Below are 20,597 nucleotides of genomic sequence, written 5' to 3' on the forward strand. Positions count from 1 at the left end.
AAAAATACAAAACAACGTAACACAATGTGCTTTGTACAAATACAAAAGCGACATAAAAACTTTTGTCCAATTAAACAGAGCAAATGATATACAAAACATATAGAACATACACACACACGCACGCACACACACTCTCACACTCTCACAGTGAGTTTTGTTTCAGTGTATTTAATAGATGTGATTGTCTCATGAAATTTGAAATTAAACTGCAAAAAGGATCGAAGTAAACTAAACTGTTTGCAGCGGCTTCATGAAAGCACCAAACCGGAGTAGGTCACCTTGCCCAAAGGCATCACGGCTGCACTGACTGGCCCATCAACCACGTCTGCAGCAGTCAATTAGAGCGAACAGCGTCGGTGGAAACATGAGCTTGCGCGAGCGGAGAGACTCAATGTGTCATCCTTTTTATCTCTGCCCTCATTTTATATTCTTTCGTTGTTTTCATGCAGCGTGTGAGTGATGGCTTCCCACATTTCGCTGCTGCAGATTAGCATACTTCTGTGAGTGGAGAGCAAAGTCAGGATCAGGAGATGAGAAGGGCAAACTGTGCCTGAATTCTTCAGAGGTTACTTTGTAGTTTGAATGTTTCTGATGTAATACTATCACAGGGATTGGTTTAAGAATTACGATGGCAAAAAAAAGTGAAAATGCTGAGTGACTATTTCACATCAAAAACTGATTATTTAAAGGCTCCACAGACCCACACAGGTGTTAAGCATTACGTAATAAGTACTGCACTCAAGTACAAATTCAAGTTACTTGTACTTTACTTGACCTTTTTCATTTTATGCTGCCTTGTACTTTACTTCTACTCCACCACATCTCAGATGCAAATATTGTGGCCTACTTTTTACTTCACTACATTTGCCTGAGTAAAAGTAAAACTACAGTGAAGACATACTCTGTTTCTAGTTAAAGTCCTGCATTGAAAATCTTACTTGAGTAAAGGTACAAACGTTTTCACATCAAAATATACAGTACTTTGCGTACCAAAGTTAAAAGTATTCAGACATTTACATACAGTTTTGCTGTTTTAACTTAAAGTGCTCATATTGTGCTGTTTGGCGTTTTCCCTTTCTTTAATTGTGTTAGCCTATATATCTTTTTGTGCACGTTATAGATTTACAAAGTGAAAAAGCCCAAAGTCCACCCCAAAGGGACTTACCATCTCCAACAGAAAACACTGTTCACAAACTGCTCCAAACAGCTCTATTGTAGTCCAGCCTTTACTTCAGAGACAAACGTGGTCACTTTGGAACACACGTTATAATGCTCGCCTAGCTGCTAGCATGGCACGCCCTCATACTCTGCTTCTGACTGGCTAGTAGTCCTTACCTAGCTACTGTCAGGGCACGCCCTCATACTCTGCTTCTGACTGGCTAGTAGTCCTTACCTAGCTACTGTCAGGGCACGCCCTCATACTCTGCTTCTGACTGGCTAGTAGTCCTTACCTAGGTACTGTCAGGGCACGCCCTCATACTCTGCTTCTGACTGGCTAGTAGTCCTTACCTAGCTACTGTCAGGGCACGCCCTCATACTCTGCTTCTGACTGGCTAGTAGTCCTTACCTAGCTACTGCGCATGTGCGACTCCCAACAAAGACGGAACAGAAGTGAGATGTCTCACTCTGTAGCTAAAACAGAGAGCTCAACACACAGGGTGAAAAGAGGAGCTGCAGCAATGTGCAGTACAACAGAAATATGGTGTTTTTTGAAAATTAAACCATGTAAACCTATTCTGATATAACCTCTAAATACAATTATGAATCTGAAAATGAGCATAATATGAGCACTTTAAACGAAATATTGAATGTGGGACTTTTGCTTGTAACAGAGTATTTTTACAGAGTGGTACCATATTGTTACAAATTTCGCTGCGACATCTTTTCCGGAAGTGATTTTAATCTGAAAATCTGTTCCGGAAGCTGTAGTGTAGTTGACTGTCGAGCTTGACGGCGGTTTAAATGGGAATGGAAACGTAAAGCAGCTCACATCGAGGAATGAACACAAGTCTGCTGCTGGCACTCCTTCCACTGCTGGACGCGTCAATGTTGATTGTAGAGTTTGTTGGATTTATTAGTTTGTCAGGAGAAAAGTGATTTCACTTCCACAACCGATAAAAGAGAAAGAAGCTCATCTTTCAGCGGTAAGTTACAGCGCTTTATATTGACAAACGTTACAGGACTGATGCATCATGTTCGCAACCTCCAGGTTAAAGTTATGCAGTCGGTTTGTTATTTAACTGCTATCTTAATTAAGTAACACGACGTTTAATTAATGCTTTTAGCAACTGTTATATCAGTTATATTCACCGACTTGCTTTAACACAGTGGTAGAAAACAGTCAAATACAACTTTTTTTTAACATTAAATGTGAGCCTGTGATAGACTAAGTTTAACTACTATGTATGTAACGTGTGATAAATATCTTTTGGGTGTTAAAGTGTCTAAAGATAAATAACAAAGTTGCAAATATATATATATATATATATATATATATATATATATATATATATATATATATATATATATTTTAAAACAACAGCATCGATACTATATCGAATTTAACTGTTTGTGTAAGTGTATGAGCAGAAACAAAACTAATCTTTTAATCTATCAGTGTTTTATTTTTATTTTTATTAATCAAATTATAGCCTATATGTAGTCCTATGAACCCGTGGTTCCCGAAACGGGGTCCGGGGACCCCCACAGGTCCTTAAGGGGTTTCCAAGGGGTCCCCAGCAAAAAGTGGAATAATTCTTTCGCTAACATTTTCACTTAAATTCCCTCTATAAGTAACACAATGACAGGATGAATGACTGACTGTTTTGGTCATGGGTTTCATACACTTTCTGTAATAAAACGTCTAAAGGCACAAATCTTATCAAATGGGGGTCAATTGTAGCCTGATGTGGTCATACTCAGATTCTAGTCAGAATATGAGTCTGATTCTGCTCCATTGGGCTGTGATTATGGGGTGTGTTTCAACCGAACCAGGAAAGAAAATGCCTCTGCACTCAATTGGATAGACCTACAACCAGTCAGAGCAACAGATAGACCTACAACCAATCAGAGCAACAGATAGACCTACAACCAATCAGAGCAATAGATAGACCTACAACCAGTCAGAGCAACAGATAGACCTACAACCAATCAGAGCAACAGATAGACCTACACCCAATCAGAGCAATAGATAGACCTACAACCAGTCAGAGCAACAGATAGACCTACAACCAATCAGAGCAATAGATAGACCTACAACCAGTCAGAGCAACAGATAGACCTACAACCAATCAGAGCAACAGATAGACCTACAACCAATCAGAGCAACAGATAGACCTACAACCAATCAGAGCAACAGATAGACCTACAACCAGTCAGAGCAACAGATAGACCTACAACCAATCAGAGCAACAGATAGACCTACAACCAATCAGAGCAACAGATAGACCTACAACCAATCAGAGCAACAGATAGACCTACACCCAATCAGAGCAACATCCCATCTTCTTAGCGACCATCGGGGCCAGCTGATAAATTCAACTTTTGCCAAATCCCGTAGGAAGGACGGCAAAAACATCTTTCCGATCGACAAATGCCTTGATCGCGGTTCTCTGTTCCTCTTTTAAAGGAACACGCTGACTTATTGGGACTTTGTCTTATTCCCCGTATCCCCCAGAGTTAGATAAGTCCATACACACCCTTCTCATCTCCGTGCGTGTTGTAACTCTGTCCGACGGTTCCACCGGTAGCTTAGCCTAGCACAGATCCTGGAAGTAACCGGCTCCAACTAGCCTACTGCTCCGAATAAGTGACAAAATAACACCAACATGTTCCTATTTACATGTTGTGATTTGTATAGTCAAAGCGTGTACAAATAACAAGGTCACATGAGACACAGCCATCTTCTAACCGTATATAAACTGGGAACTATATTCTCAGAAAGGCGAAGCACTGCTGATCTGCTCGGGGCTTCTCAGGTACTGCAAAGCATATCAGTCCGCCCAAGTAGCAGAAGTAGCAGTGCTTCGACTTTCTGGGTAACAGGGGGGTAAGAGGGTTAACACTTTTGCAAGGCACTGTATCCGTGTCACATTCTCATTAGGGGCTGAGCCCCCCTAAATGTCTGATCCTAGAATCGCCCCTGGGTCCCTTACATTTTCAACTCCAGATATCTGAATGAAATATCCCTCAATACTCACCGACTGTAGTGTCTGTAGAGCTGCACTTTATTGTGTTGACTGCAGTGGTCATGTGAAATAAAAAGTGCATTAACGTCACAGCTTTGGGATCACTGCTTAATGTAAACACTGATTCTTGTAATAATGCACCAGGTTAGAGGGAACCTTGTACAATTGTAGAATCTCTTTCATATCTAAGCTAAATTGGTTTTGCAACTTTAATATCCCAAATTAGACATTAGCCATGATTGGCTGACAAAGCTTTTGATAAAAATACATGCAGCCGAGGTACATGTCAGCCAATTAGTGAAGACCATAATTCAAAATATACTAAACACTGGCCCTTTTAGTGATATAGTTTTTCTTGTAAGAGCTTCAGCAGCCAGACTGTTATCGAGAGCCTCTTTTTTTCTGCGTTGTGTATAAATGAGTTTAGCACATTAATGCGCCTCATCTGCATGAAATATAGCCCTTGTGTTCAGAAGAGGATCGTGTTTATCAGCAGTGCCAGGAAGAAACGTCTTACATGGTCACATAATGAGGCAAATGTTAGCAAGAGGGAGAATCCTCCCTAAACCTTATTGGGTAATGCTTAACGGCCTCAACTGATGAATATTTTCAACATTGTTGTTCAACTTTTTTCACAAAAATGAAGGCTTAAGTCTATAAAATGTCAGAAAATAATAATAAATGTGTATTATAAGACCCCCAGAGCCCAAAGTGATGAAGCAACAGTCCAAAACACAAAGATGTTAGATTTAAGATGATGTCAACATAACATCATATTAGGGAGCTGGCTTTAACATTTTTAGCCGTGCTAGCAGCTTCTCCACGCATCGGTGTGAACTGGCAGGTATCAGAATGTTGCCGACCGGCGCGCGTTCCAAGTTTCAACTCGTCTCGCCGCGAATCATTGGTCTGAACTGGGCTTTAAGGCCCCTTCCATTGAACCATCAAATATTTGTCTATTCGGGGTCACCCCTAGTCAGTCTGGTGGTCCACCACTTTAGTCCAGACTGAAATATCTCAACAACTATTGGGAAAGCACGCCTGCCTTTAGGGCCGGGCGATATAGAGAAAATCAAATATCACGATATTCTTGACCAAATACCTAGATGTCAATATTGTGACGATATTGTATGGTTGACTATTGGTGCTTTAACAAAATGTTAATTACACAATGAGATTTTTGATAAATAATCTCCAGAAATGATTTAATGACATAGAGGGTAAAGGTAAATAATAGAACAGCTACAGTCTGGTAAGTTCAGAAAATGACACCACTTTACTGTAATGCAGCCTTTAAAACCAGGAAAAGACAACACTTACCATATTACGATATCCAAAATCTAAGACGATATCTAGTCTCATTACGCGATATTGATATAACATCGATATATTGCCCAGCCCTACCTGCCTTGTTGCACCATCCAAATTTTCTTCAAAACGTGGCATTTGTAGCGTGTAGCTTTCTAGCTCGAAGGTTGTTGTTTCCTGAAGCAAAGGGATTTTGAGAACGACAACACACACAGAGAGGAAGGTGAGGGGCAAAGCCTGACATCTGGCGCCACGTCAGGCTTTACGAGGCATTCACACCAAAAAAGCAATCCGGGCGATTTTCCCCAGGGTGGTGCAGCGGAGGGGAGTGTCAATGAAACGGCCCATTTGTGTGACGTCCTGTTGTGTTCTTAAACCCCCCAACAAAGCACAAGTAGACTTTATATTTCACAATTGCTGTTGTCCGTCAGATCGTTTATAGATTTCGATATTACAGACCGCACTTGAAGGCAGCTTGATTTCACAGGAGAGAGAAAAAGAAAAGAGACGAGCGAGACATAGCGAGTGTTTTGTTGTTGGAGGAAACATTCAGCTATAACACAAATTCCCGGGCAGTTCAGTGCTTGTGTTTTTGTTTTTTACCCTCATAGTGTTTTAAAACTTTCTTGTGGCAGAGATAGAGGCAGCGATGTTTCCTGTTTACTGTACGGGACTCTCACACCCCCTCAAACCGTAGCTCAAAACACACCGACAATTCTGATCGCCGGTTACATGACTGGCCACAGCAGCGTGATGCGGCGTTGCGTTTCTCCAAAAGTTGAGTCAGTCTAGACTTTTCGCGGCAGGCCCACTGCGTTTTGAGTGTTGAGGGAACCCCCTTGCGGCAACCCCCGCCACAGCCGGATGGCAGACGCAGGCAGTCTGAAGGTGGCCTTATCCTGGAAATGTACTTCCGTTGATCCAGACTAGGGCACATACCATAACCGCAACATCCACGGTTCGTCAGGAGACCTTTTGTTGCATGTTGTGTAGGGCTGCACAGTTAATCGCAATTGTATCGAAATCACAATATGGACTAGTGCAATATCCAAATCGCAGGGGGAGCAATATTTGTTAATGGCAAAATATATGTCAAACCATTTTAAATAAAGTGTGGTGGTGCTGCAGATCGTATCCTACAGACTACAGAAAAAAATCTTTGTTTGGTACAGATCCTCACAAAAATCACACGATAATCATTTTAATTTCTTTCAATGTTAATCATTTTCAATGAAAATGAGAATAATGATACAAAAACGAACATGCCCTCCAATATCGTGAATCATATCGCAATCGCAATATCAGTCAAAATAATCGCAATTAGATATTTTCCTCATACCATGCAGCCCTAATGTCTCTCTCTCTCTCTCTCTCTCTCTCTCTCCCCGTGTTTCTGTCTCAGTCTACTGGCTGTCAAGCCCTTAAAATAATCTTTAAGAAAGCAGCCATGTGGGGATAAAGCCCTCTCAAATACAGTTCAGCCACAGGACAAGTTTCTTGCTTTTTCTTCACTCTGCTGCTGCTATCGGTCTCACCACCTCCACATCCTGAGAGTTCAGGTCGTGTCTCTGGAGGACGTCGACAGGGAACCACAGGTCCATCTGTCCCTTCCCTTCATGTGCGGCTCTGAGGCACTCGGTCTATTTGTGGATCACAGCGTGGCCACTGCGGCCGGACAAAAGGACTGACGAGGCTCAGGGGGAGCGATCCTCCAGGACTGGCTGTTACTTTACTTCCCATTCTGCCTGAGCGTCTTCAGGGTAAACAGAGCGGGGAACTATGACAACCCACTTACCCGTTCGGGCATCATGGTGTCATAAATGACGTTATCGTTTTCTTGCCCCCGTCGGAGAATGCTTGTTGAATGATTTGATTTGAAAGTGCCGTTGGCCAATGAAGAATTGAGTTGTTTTTGTCGACATTTGCAACTTTTTTTTTGGCGATTTATTTATTTATTTATTTTTTTCTACGCTTTTGTAAATGTTTTTTTTTTTTTATCGCTTTTTCACGTATTTTTCCGAAGTTGGTATTTTTTATTTATTTATGTTTTTGACATTTAAAAAAAAATAAAAAATAATCTGTCACTTTTGACTTTTTAAACTTTTTTTTTTTCTGAGTTTTTTCCCAAATAAATGGCCTCTATACAAAAAAATTTGTATAGAGACCATTAAAAACTGACTTTGGGCAAGTCAACCTTAACGTTGAACCCTGTGACCTGAAACTGTTGTTGGTTTATCCTTTTTAAGCAAAGTTTCTTCAAATTAGAAGTAATGAAAGCTCTTTGCTTGGTGTTAGTGTAAAAATGGTTGTAGAGCTGAAAATAATGATTATTTCCCTCATCAGTTAATCTACTAATTGCTTTCTCAATTTGATTACTAGTTCAGTCTATAAAATGCAAAACAAATGGCGACCAATGCCAGTTCACAGTCTGTGAATGACTTGTTTTGTTTGACTAACAGTCCGAAGTCCAAAGATATTCAGTTTTCAGTGTCAAAACGGAGAAAAGCAGCACATTCATCAATAAAGAAACTGGATTCATTGACTAATCGTTTCAGCTCTATAGTCGATCGACAGGAAATTTGTCGGACAAAACAAGCGTTTAGAAAACGCTTAAGGAAATCTCTGTGGATGAAATACTGTATGTAGACTTAAAAAGTCTGAAATTGTCAAAATGTAAGGCTTTAAAAAGTCTTAAATTCGCTGAAGTATTGTGTTCTAGGTCTTAAATAATTTTTAACAGGTCTTAATTTTCCTACGTCAATGAAACGCTCATTGAAATGTTCCTTTGCGCTTTACAATGTTTTAGTTTGTAATTCTGTGGTGTTGTAGTTCTTTCTGTCGCCACGTCATGTATAATTCCCTGTATTAAGACTACAAATGAGACCAACATGCAACTTATTTTGCAGCCACTCTAGACAGCAGTCCTATAATGCCAATGAGGAAATCAGGGAATTGTTTCAGACGATGTTTCCGGACTCTGACATCCTTTTTTTTTTTTTTTTTGATGTTGTGATATTAAATTTCATTCATAAAGGTCTTAAAAAGTCTTTCACTAGCAAGGACCACACCATCAACCAGATACACTTTGAACAATTTAATCATGAAAGATGATTGGAATGCGAGCATTAAAGTCGCTTGTAGTCATCAGTTGACTTGACGTTGACTGTTGTGGGGAGGCTTCGGTAGGGAATCCGCCGTGGCACCCGGGCACGATGGACCCCCTTAGGACCTAAAGAGGAGGAGCAAGGAGAGGAACAGAACAGACCAGGGACATTGGTCAGGAGATAGGACCTGAACAAATCGGGTTACGTTGCCTTGCGTAAGCATGGACGCCTGGCCAATAGTAGTGTGTGAATGCTATTGAAGGGTGGGTCTTGCCTAGAAGTTGCGTGGGTTCCATAATAACGCTACGGCGTAGTGTCCAGCGTAGGTCTGTGTCTCCACGTACCTACGTACGGCGCCACGGCGCAGATTTCACCCAGAAGTATAAATCATGCTACGGTGGGTATTTATAGGAATAACGGAAGAGGCGTGTTTGAGGTGTGGCCCTGCTCCTGAAACTATGCTAAGCAGCGTCAATACATTTGACTTGGTGAAACCCTGGGTTATATCTTTATAAATTTCATATTTTAAAGACAGTTTAAGATTTAAACAATCAGTCAATTAGAATCAGCCTTGTTGGTTTTGTCCAGAAGAAGCCATGAAACAAACTTGTATTTGATTTTCTTTCGCTTGTGATCATTTCAAATGAAATGTATTTGGACATAAGCTCAACCAAGGTGTGATTTTTACTTCTTGGATTTGTGTTGTTTGGAGGATTTTGTAGAGGCCAGAAGAGGTGAATGTTTCCATAATTTCACAAGACAAACAACTATAAAAAAGTACTAAATAATTCTGTGTAATATATTTCCTTCTTTAACCATTGGGTGACCCATCGGATTTCATCCGGCTCAATCTGGTAAGAAAGAAAGAAGGAAGAAGGTTGTTTCCCTGATTAAATTAGGAGCCTTTAACACAACCTATTCTCCTACAACACTGCAGACACACAATGCTCTTTCAACGGTTTCTAGTTTTAACGAGATTAAGTTCAGCAAAGTGAATTAAAAAGCAGATGGTCGGCTGTCCACAGAGCAACCCCGAGCCTGAACTCTGCTCTGCCTCAGCGCGGGGGGCTTTACCAGCTTTTCTTTCTGTCGGTGGTCTTTTAAAACCCCAGTTTCAGTTTCTGTGTCCGGGTTACAAAGAGCTTCACAATGAATTAGAAATGGAACATAAGGGCTGCACAATACGAGGGAAATATGCCATAATGTTGTTGAATATCGCGATAACGACATTACTTGCGATAAATAAACAGATATTAAAGTGTTCTGTCAGTTCTGCTGCTTTCAGTATTCTGCTAAAATACAACAAATTCAATTTAAAACAAATGAAAGGAAATCATTTCCAACATTCTTTTATTGAACAAAGTAAACATTGAATATAAAAGGCACCACTACAAAAACAGTGACCGTTACGGGCCGGCTACATTGCACGAGTAACGTATGCGGAGCGGACGTTTCAAAACTACGCTTCCACTACAATCAATAAACTGGCTACACCGGACACGAGAGCAGCGCGTTAGTGGTGCGTCTGCTCCGCAGAGATCCGCTGTCCAAGCATAAAAATAGGACAGTCTTCTATTTATATTGTTTACGCGAGATGTGTGCGGCCCTTTTACACAGAAATGTGTCCATATTTCTTTTAAATTAAACAACCGGTATATAGCAAACAACTTAATGACACTTTCATTTTGAAGGATTCTGTTTTTATTTCTTGTTTCCCTCCCCTGTGTCCTCTGATAACAGCTGACAGTAGATTGGCGTTTTCACAGCGCTGTGCCGGTGCCGGAACTGAAGAAATATTAACAATCCCAAATCAAAAGCTCTCCGTCTCGCCTGTGACTCACACAATCCTACGCCGTGTGTGCGCAGCTGGTGTAGCCAGTTAAAAGACACATTCAGCGGCACATACGCTCCACGAACGGTCCGCATACGTTACGCGTTCAATGTAGCCAGAGCGTTAGGCTACATTATGAAGTGCAGTTTTCTGCTGATATTTTCTTTCACCTAACACAAAAGCTCTTTCAGTGTTTATCTCGATGTGTCGCAGCCTTTCGCGATGTGTTTATTGCGCCAGTTGATATCGCGTTGACGATAAAAAGCTTTATTGTCCAGCTAGATTTTGAATTGTTACAGGCCTAGTTGATGGTTTGACTTGACGTGTGATGCATTTCAATTGTCTACATGTAGAGTTAGTTAGTATCCTGCAGCAGAACTTTGGACTTAATAGTGATTCAGCCGCGTCTTGACCTAAGTTCACACAGTGCATTATTTATAATAGTCAAGAAATGAGGAAACGAAAAAGAAAAGTTGCTGTAGCTGCTGAAATATTTTGCAATTGGAAATAACAGACGTGTTTCCTGCTGTTCAGCTGTGAATCAGAAGTCACTCCTGGGTTTAAAGGCCGGCTTTGGGCTAGTTAAATCGAAGAATTTGCAATCTAACCATAATATCCAACACAACATCAAACTTTGCACGCAGCGTGGTAGCTTTTAGTGCACTCTGCCACGATGGAATGCTTCGGTAGTTCAGTCACTGCGGTTTATTAAATAAAAAAGAAGTGGTGCAGCTGTAACACAGTGGCTGAATCACCAGAGCATTTGGTACAGAGCTACTCGTACACAGTCTTTAACACGTGAAGGCCAATAATTCAGAGTCTGAGAGAAACCGGCAGACAGTATTTCTCAGTTTATTCTCCCAAACGTGAACCAGATGTCCTCGGCTGTAATGAAGGTAACGTTTTTATTTTTTACACTGCGAGGCAATTACAGCGAGAGGGGCCTGCTGCGTGTGTGGTCCTGCTCAGACACGAGGTTCACATCTGCATGGAAGGCAGCTGGTGCATTGATTTCACTTACGTTTCGGCTACATTGAACGCGTAACTTATGCGGAGCGCATATATCTTTTAACTGTCTACACCTGCAGGCGTAGGATTGTGTGAGTCAAAGGAGACTCAGTGAGCTTTCCTTCTGGGATTGTTAATATTTCTTCAGTTTTTTTAACCGGCACAGCGCTATGAAACGTTAATCTACTGTCAGCTGTTATCAGAGGACGCAGGAGAGGGAAACAAGAAAAGTTTGAAAACTCCAGGGTTGCTTTGTAGTCTAGACGGACACAAACGGAGACCTTTAGAAACGACAATGCACATCCATCAGTCTTATCGGTTAGGTAGCTTACAGACCTTTCAGTAACAGTTCCACCTCGTCGTCGCTCCAAGCTAATAAATCCCTGCTCTTACTTTTCACCGTTGTTGTTCTTTCTCCAAAGTATTTTCTGTTTTTAACTCATACATCCATGATTTTCAGCTGCCGAGTAACATTGGACAATCTGCTTCCTGTTTACACCGACACGCACATCCCCAGTGTGTGTGAACGGTCATGTGATACGTGCTGTCAGACGTGTTAATATGGCCGGGGATTAGTTCTTCTAGTGAAGCTAAAAGCTCTTGTGTGGACGGAGGTTTGTTTTTGTCTCAAAACACTGCTTAAAAATGAAAGCGTAGTAGCGAAGATGTAGCCTTAATACACAGAAGTTAATAGAAGTCAGTTCTAGGGTTAGAGCTGCAAAGATTAATCAATTAGATGTCAACTATTAAATTAATCGCCAACTATTTTGATAGTTGATTAATCGGTTTGAGTACATTTTAAGAAAGAAAAGTTCTCTGATGTCAGCTTGTTAAATGTGAATATCTTCTAGTCTCTTCTCTCCTCTGTGACAGTAAACTGAATATCTTTGAGTTGTGGACAAAATAAGACATTTGATGACGTCATCTTGGACTTTGGGTAGTCTCGCATTGCCAGACCGTCCACACTCTGCGGAGCGGAGGAGGGTCTGGCTAGTCCACACAGCATTCTGGGATGGGAGAAAAACGTGAGCCACGGTCTCTTTGCATAATAGTCTCAGGAAGGAACTTGTTTTGGTGGAGCATGTGTACGTTCAAAAGTAGTTTTAGTCGTGCAACAGAAAACTCAGATTGGACAGATAGTCTAGCTAGCTGTCTGGAGTTACCCGTTAGTTGCAGCCCTACCTGGGGGTTTGATTTCACTTAATAAACAGGAGTTAATAGAAGTCAGCTTCAGGCTGACGATGTGCAGGGTGCTCAGCTGTCTGAGGAGAGTGGACGCCTCCCTTCTCCGCCTTTGCATCCAGCTCTCGGGGGTTTTGAGTGTAATTGGGTCCCTGGAGGATTACGTGTCTACCTCAGCGCTCCACATTTTTACTTTCATCTTTTTAAGGTTTGGTTTGTCCTCGAACCGGCTGACAGCTCGGCACTCTGAAATGGCACCGAGGTGCTGAAGTGTCGGCAGCAAATTGCGTCAATTTTTTTTTTGCGTCTGTCATACAGGTGGTTGTCAGTTTTTGATACTGATGATTTTATATATTTTTTGGGAGTCAGTCTCCTTCTACAAACTTTCACTCTCTTGCTCTCACTGAAAGGTTCACCGGAGCAGTCATTTTGTCAACTGTGAATCTGTTGATGCACACCTCTGCTTTGAACTTGCTTTCAGGTGCGTTTGATGGAGCTTGAGTCTGCATTTCAAACTCATCATTAAACACTTCAAAGATGGAAAACGGGTCTCCCCAAAAGAAATGTTCAGCCGATGCAGCATGAGTCACCATCACACCTTATCTGCACATGAATTTGATTTAGTTTCCCCCCACACTGAGGAAATGGAGCAAGTAAGAAGCAGGGAGAAGGGCTTCTTGCTGTGTGGGCAGCGGCTGCTGTCAACAGATTTGGACGGTCCTCCACATCTGTGAGTCATGAGCCTCGTGTTTGAAACGCCTGCATCATCTGCGTACAGCTGCCAGCAGAAAGCTGCAGCTGTACGCAGGATTACAAGACAATGTCTTCCTCCGAAAATATTTAACCACAATTATACTCCTCTAGGGCTGCAACTAACAATTATTTTCTGGATAAATGGATTAGTTGTTTGGGTTATAAAATGTCAGAAAATGGTGATAAATGGGGATCCCAAAAAGCCCAAAATGACATCCTGAAATGTCTTGTTTTGTCCACAACTCAAAGATATTCAGTTTACTGTCACAGAGGAGAGAAGAAACTAGAAAATATTCACATTTAAGAAGCCAGATTTTTTTTTACTTTTTTTGGATAAAAAGAAAAGGACTCAAACCAATCAATTGACTATCAAAATAGTTGTCAATTAATGAACCTGGCGTGAGGCTCAAACATGTTTGGCTGAATCTCTTTGCGTCTCTTTGTACTCGTGTTGGCTCTTTTTTTGTAATTTTTTGCTTTGGGTCTCTGTGGTCATATGGCGTCTCTTTGTAGTCGGTTTGTGTCCCTTTTGTGGTACTTTTGCATATCTTTTTCACATGATTTTGGACCCACGTATTAGATTATTACCATATCTGTGTCTAAAACGTTGGCAAAGCTAGAGCACTCAAAAAGCTTAAAGACAAAACTTGCTAGAGTAAATCCAACTGCAGTCACTAGACCTCAGAAAATCCTTTTCGTCACATTCATTTGGCTTAAGGTGGTGCACAAAACGGCTCGTGTACTGCATCTAAACCTTAAAAAGGCGGGGGAAATACCCTGAGTACAGATTAATTAACGCCAAGTCAAACTCCGACACAATCTCTGCATCATGAAGCTGTTTTGTTTGTTTGATCCAGAATGAGCTGGAAACAATCAGCTGGCCCACAGATCAATACATGGTGACCCTCAGGGGAAACGGTTGTCATGTCCAATATTTAACAAAAGCTTTTGTCAGCGGTGAGATCCTAACAAAAGAGCTGCTAAGTACTGAAGGATTAGTCCGTGCACTTTTAATTTGGCTGCACTATTGTGTGTATGAATGTGAGCTGAATAATAGTTAACTTTACAGCTTCACCATTCGTCCCTGGTGGATCTCGCATGGATGTGACACATAGTCCTGCAATTTTGAGTCCCACATTGTCTTAAAAAAAGAAAAAAAAAAAAAAAAACGTGAATCATGCAGCACAAACACACATGATGAATCACTCCCATTACTGAAGTGATTTTTCCTTTTCTTCAGCGTTTCCCACGGCCTGATGGACTGTAGGTAGCGTACAGTACCAGCGCAGCAGCAGCATCCATCATCATTTCACTCCTGCCCACATGTGGTGGTTGCTATAGAAACAGCTAGACATTAGGTAGAGTACAAGGGTCACAGTGTGAACTCATCTGTGCTTTTGTCTAGAGGGAGAGCTTTGAAAACGTATGAATCATGGCTTAAAACAAAATAATACGTGTCAGACTTGTGTGATAAACGAGGCGCGGGCCACATACTGCATCTCCTCGACTGTGTCACACAGGGATGCAATCTGTCGATTCTTTTCTCGATAAATGGATTACTCGTTGGTTCTCTAAAATTGTGAAAAATGTGGATCAGTGTTTCCCAAAAAGCCCAAGATGATGTCCTTAAATGTCTCGTTTTGCCCACAATTCAAAGATATTCAGTTTACTGTCACAGAGGAGAGAAGAAACTAGAACACATTCACATTTAACAAGCTGGAGTCAGAGAAGATGTACTTTTTTTTCTCCATAAAAAATTAATAATCGCTTATCAAAATAGTTGGTGATTAAAGGTGCTCTAAGCGATGTCATGCGTTTTTTAGGCTACAACATTTTTTGTCACATACAGCAAACATCTCCTGACTATCTGCTAGCTGCCTGTCCCCTGAACACACTGTAAAAAAAACGCGGTCTCTGTAGACAGCCCAGGCTCCACAAACGGCAACAAAAACAAACTGGCCAACCTGCACCACCAAACATAACAAACAGTCTTCCAGCGTTCCAGCCAATAACAAACAAGAAGGATTTGGTTGAGCCATCACCGTGGCAGCGTTAGCTCGTAGGCTACTTCCACAATGCGCGTTCGTGACTGTTTCAGGAAGCACGGAAGGGGGGGGAGGGGACGGGATGAGAAGGAGGGAGGGGCGAGCTAGCCTCGTTTTGTTTGACAATACTTCGATCGTCAACAAGAAGTGCCATCACCCAGCACTTTTAATTTAAAAGTTGACGACTAATCGATTCATCTTTGCAGCTGTAGTGTCACATCTTAGCCAGGGGTGTACCGACATATCGATTCAATGATCAACGGTCATCGATGCAAAGTAAAAATATCGATTTGTTTTTGCGAAATAGACAGGGAAGGGGGGCGCGGTTACTATCATCTTTCATACCTGCAAACTAGTTGCTTTTCGGCGAAAATCGCCGTTTTGAATGGGAAAAATGTCATCCACGTGAATTGTGTAGATCCGAAGAGTTTTTATTTGGGGGGGGTCCGAGACCCGGCGCTAATACGGCACCGGTGCCTTAACGACCGTTATCTACCGGACCGAATAGCAACACGGATTTCGGTGCCTTATTTAGGTGCCACTTAAATGCCTGCACTTCTCTCTGATGCTCCGAAAACGGACGTTAGAGGGAACTGAAACATCGCCACACGGGACGCTAGATAGTTAACACTACACTCGACAGCAGGTAACGTTAGCCTACCGTTAGCTAGCAGCTGGAGTAAACCTTATATATATATATATATATATGTCAATGGAGTAAACACGGTTAAAATGCTGACAGCTAAACGGTGTAAAAGTGTGTCTGTATTTCACCTGAGAGGATTGTAACACCAGACTGTAGCTGCCGTTGTCTGAAAAACAACACAGACTCAGCCTCACCTCGCCAGCCTCGTGCTGCATATATATACAAAATACAAAATATATCGTTATATTCAATGTACTGTAGTGGAGAGGGAATCTTTATCATTTTTTAATAATTAGTAAAAGAATAAAAACCAGACACAAAATATTACACATCAGTTGTTTTATATGTGGTAACTGAGTCCGAGACAAAAGGTGTCTCAATACAAGACAGAAAAGTAGTTAACTATGAAAAAGTAAAAAGCAAAAATAAGCCAAATAAATAAATACTTTTAGATAAATATTCTTGTCCCAAAGGGAGTAGGAGGAAGCAAAATGCTTTTCAGGTCCCTACGATTTTGAAATCTCCATACCTTTACATCTTTAATTACAAAAATAACCCTTATCAAAGTGTTTCTTAATGTGCAACCAAACAACCCTGTAACAGAAAACGTCTTCAAAATCCAAAAACATTTACCGCTCACTCAATCCATCAAGTGACTATTCCATCATTTCCTTAATTGAATAATTTATTTATGTACCGTCCTTAAGCTACTGTCCATCAAGTCCTATCAAGCACAATTAAACTCTAAATAGAAATTATTTAGAGCTGTAGGCTACATTTACATTGCTACGTTTTGGTTTTTAAGCAAAATTTTGACTGATTATCTCATCAACATTCTGGTATACTGGGCATAAACAGGAGGCAGCGTGTAGACTCCGCCTGCTGCTGGTAGTTGCCATGGTAATATTAGTAGCTTTAGTCTCAGAGAACGAGACGTCGTGACTGATAAGACCCAATCAGGAGGAGAAACATTGGCGTCGGTGTGACGCCAACGTGCGGACGCTGAGACTGCAACACAATCCCACAGATTCCAAACCAAAACGGGTCAGAAGTGTTTCCAAATGTTTCTGGTTTGGGGCTCGGAAACTGAGAGGGGGAAACGCCAGAGCAGGGGGAATGAGAGGGAAGCCCCAGAGCAGGGGGAATGAGAGGGAGAAACGCCAGAGCAGGGGGAATGAGAGGAGGAAATGCCAGAGCAGGTGGAATGAGAGGAGGAAACGCCAGAGCAGGGGGAATGAGAGGGAGAAACGCCAGAGCAGGGGGAATGAGTGGGAAACTCCAGAGCAGGGGGAATGAGAGGAGGAAACGCCAGAGCAGGGGGAATGAGTGGGAAACGCCAGAGCAGGGGGAATGAGAGGGAGAAACGCCAGAGCAGAGGGAATGAGTGGGAAACGCCAGAGCAGGGGGAATGAGAGGGAGAAACGCCAGAGCAGAGGGAATGAGTGGGAAATGCCAGAGCAGGGGGAATGAGAGGGAAACGCCAGAGCAGGGGGAATGAGGGGGAGAAACGCCAGAGCAGGGGGAATGAGAGGGGGAACGTTGCAAAATATATTAGTTTTCAAAACGTAGCAATATAAACGTAGCCTTAATGCGAGTGATGTTTATACCTTTTGATTTCTTTATGAGCGTGTTTACTCTGTACAACACAACCACCCTAACTCCTCTCTGTTTTCTCTTCTCTGCAGCTGATGTAAAGCAGTCTGAGGTCAAAGGTCAAAGACTCCCATTCTCCCAGCTACATTTGAACCCAAGAGCCATTACACAGGTACATATGGTACGATGCTTTCTCTTGCTATTCCGTCACATTGTCCTTTCACCAACAAGTCCTCCAAACCATACGACGATACAGGTCGTTTATTCCTACCCTCTAATACGACCAATGGGTGCATTTTAATAAATTAGCGCACCCTATAGGTGCCCACTAGAGGGCGCCACCAATATTAACGTAGATCTTCTTCGCAATTGCTGCTTGAATAAATTACTTATATTTGGCTGTTTTTGGGGGAGGACAGTCTCCCTTTCACTCTTCATTTCATTGTGGTTCAGCTTTGTTTCTGAGTTTTTTTAATCTTTACCTAAAGCTGCGTACATATGACCGCTCTGCACTGGCTGTGCCTTTGTTTTCTGATGAAGACAACTGCTATCTTCGAACCTGGACTCATATATTATAATTCTGTAAATTGTGTACTAGGTTGAAATTGCAGGCTAGTAAATGCTCTGGTTTTGGTTCACTTCCTGTATTTGGGTTAGATCGCAAACTCTAGTTCACTTGGAAGCGAACCGAGACCCCCGTTTTCAAGCGGACCAGAGTTTGTTTGTTTGATCCGCACCAGAGTTGGGATGAGCTTTCACACCAGCCCAAACGAACCAGACTGTCCGACCAAACGCTCCAGGGTACCTTTTTAAACGTACCAAACGAGGTAGGTGTGAAAGCAACCTAAAGTGTCTATGCTCCTACGCTGTCTACCTCGCCGTTTTACCGCCGATCATGTGTAGGAGGCTCAAGAGCTCGGGCTTTTGGGGAGAACTTTGGGATTTCAGTGAACTTTGGTAGACCGTTGTAGACATTTCTTTATCTGTTTTCACCAATAACTCCTGAACCCTGGGGCATGGAGGCAAAATTATTGATTTCTTGAATTCCTTATCAGACTGAATTATCATTTAGTTTCATATCAGCTGGTGTCTTGGTGAAAGTTTTGGTCTGTTTTGAACTAATCAATCAGTAGCGATTGAAGTATCCTCGCACTGACATCGTTTTCTGTCGACAAAGAAACTGTAGTTGTTCAGGAGCAGTTAACTTCACAAGTGTTCACGATGATTAAAGAAATATTCAGATCTATAATGTAATTTTCAGTCCTATCTTTCACCCAGCGCAGCACGAAGCCCGACACAAGTGTCTTTGCTAGTTTAAGACCGACGCAGTTGTCAATTTCCCATCCAGCGCCCGCGTCGTTTAAATACCAAATGCACCTGTGCCCATCTTTGCGCCCATGGGCGTGCTGGTCTTACAGGGAGGTGTGTTCAGGTACATTCTGGACATATGGCTATCTTGAGGCAGCGGGAAGTGATCGCGCCATTGACCAACAAAAACATGGTCTAAAGTCAATAACGCAGCATTTCATTGTTATTTTAACAGAGCATTAGTAAAATGCACCTAGGCTCGTGCACAGCGTGCGCACACTATGCTTGTTACACACACAGGGACGCACAGCAGCACACACACATGCAGAAGATTCCAAATAAAAATATTACAATGTGAAATAATATTATGATATGATCTGCTCGCGCACTTTCACTTCACGCATGAACAGATCAGTTTCTTCTCCTGAAAATCTCTCCTTCCTGCTTAGCAAATCCTCCATCATAATAGCAATTTGCCAAGGTCCAACCGCGCCTGGCTTTTAAAGGGAATGGGAGATGACACTCTGATTGGTTTATTGTATGTTACGCCCAAAACACACCTCTGATTAATGAAGACACTAAGTACAACCTTTTTGAACGATGCGCCTGGCACACGGACCCTTTTTTCCACCGTCAAACTAGCAAAAGTGGATTCGTACACACCCTAAACACACCTGCGCCAGGCGTTTCACGCCGTACGCTTAGATCGTTAAAATAGGGCCCTTAAAGTGGCGATCCGTGCATATGTGTGAAGATTTCAGTCCTGGTTGCTTTAGAATTTCTATTTGAGTAAAAATAATGGAAGTTTGCTGAGAGTTCAGCAGTCTGGACCCAAGAAACCGAGTCACTGTGCCTTCCAGATATATGTTTAACCATTAACACGATGCATAAATAATATCCATCTCTTTCATCCATTCTGCCCAGTTTAATACGCAACTCAGTTGTATACAATATATGCGGTAGGGGGTCCCTACTCGGTCTCTCTTTCAGCTTAGGGGTCCCTGGCCTAAAAGATGTTTAAGACCCCTGCACTAGTCCATATTGTGATTTTGATAACATTTTCATTATTGTGCAGCCCTAGCTCTGGGGTCTTGTTGATAAATGAGCTTCAAGTTTTAAGAATTGTGTGCATAGTTCCATTTTCTGTGTATACAATTAAGAAAATGTCTGGGAAATGTCACACCAGACACCCAGTTTGCAGGACATTAGTGTTAGACTTCACATGCCAGAGGGCTTCTTTTTGTCTATTGCGGTACACTGTACAACAACTTTGTTCTGGTTTACTCGCTGCAGACAGACAGAGAAATGAATGTAAACCCCCACAGAGGTCAGACTGATCAAATGTAGTCCAATTAAAACTAACTTATTTACGCTGTTAGAAGTCTTTTGATGTTCAGCAGCTCCATCCACTTCAATAGAAACACATTAGAGTTTATTTATGCAGTTTTACTAAAAGAGCAGTATGATTGACTGTTGCAGTCTGGAAAGTATCATCTTCTCACTGTGTGTACTACTGCGTGGACTAAACCAGCTGGTGACACATGCAGCACACACATGTGGTCATGCCCACATAGTTATGCGCGCACACAAGCATTAGGGCACGTTCACACCACAAAAAGCGATCCAGTGTCA

The 20,597-nt window shown here is 41.9% G+C and overlaps 1 protein-coding gene across 2 annotated transcripts in view; it reads left to right on the plus strand.

The window, feature by feature from the left end:
- Positions 1–2,059: 2,059 nt before the first annotated feature.
- Positions 2,060–20,597, plus strand: part of LOC144520990 (tetraspanin-18B-like) — a 43,134-nt gene continuing 24,596 nt past the window's right edge. The window contains exons 1-2 of one of the 2 annotated variants that reach the window (XM_078255147.1): positions 2,060–2,144; positions 17,750–17,838. In XM_078255147.1, the coding sequence (XP_078111273.1) occupies positions 17,836–17,838 (3 nt within the window). In that variant the 5' untranslated portion in view covers positions 2,060–2,144; positions 17,750–17,835. The remainder of the gene's footprint in view (positions 2,145–17,749; positions 17,839–20,597) is intronic. The other variant, XM_078255157.1, reaches the window with a different exon arrangement.

The sequence above is a fragment of the Sander vitreus genome, chromosome 1 (assembly GCF_031162955.1).
Source record: "Sander vitreus isolate 19-12246 chromosome 1, sanVit1, whole genome shotgun sequence".
In the NCBI taxonomy this organism is placed as follows: Eukaryota; Metazoa; Chordata; class Actinopteri; order Perciformes; family Percidae; genus Sander; species Sander vitreus.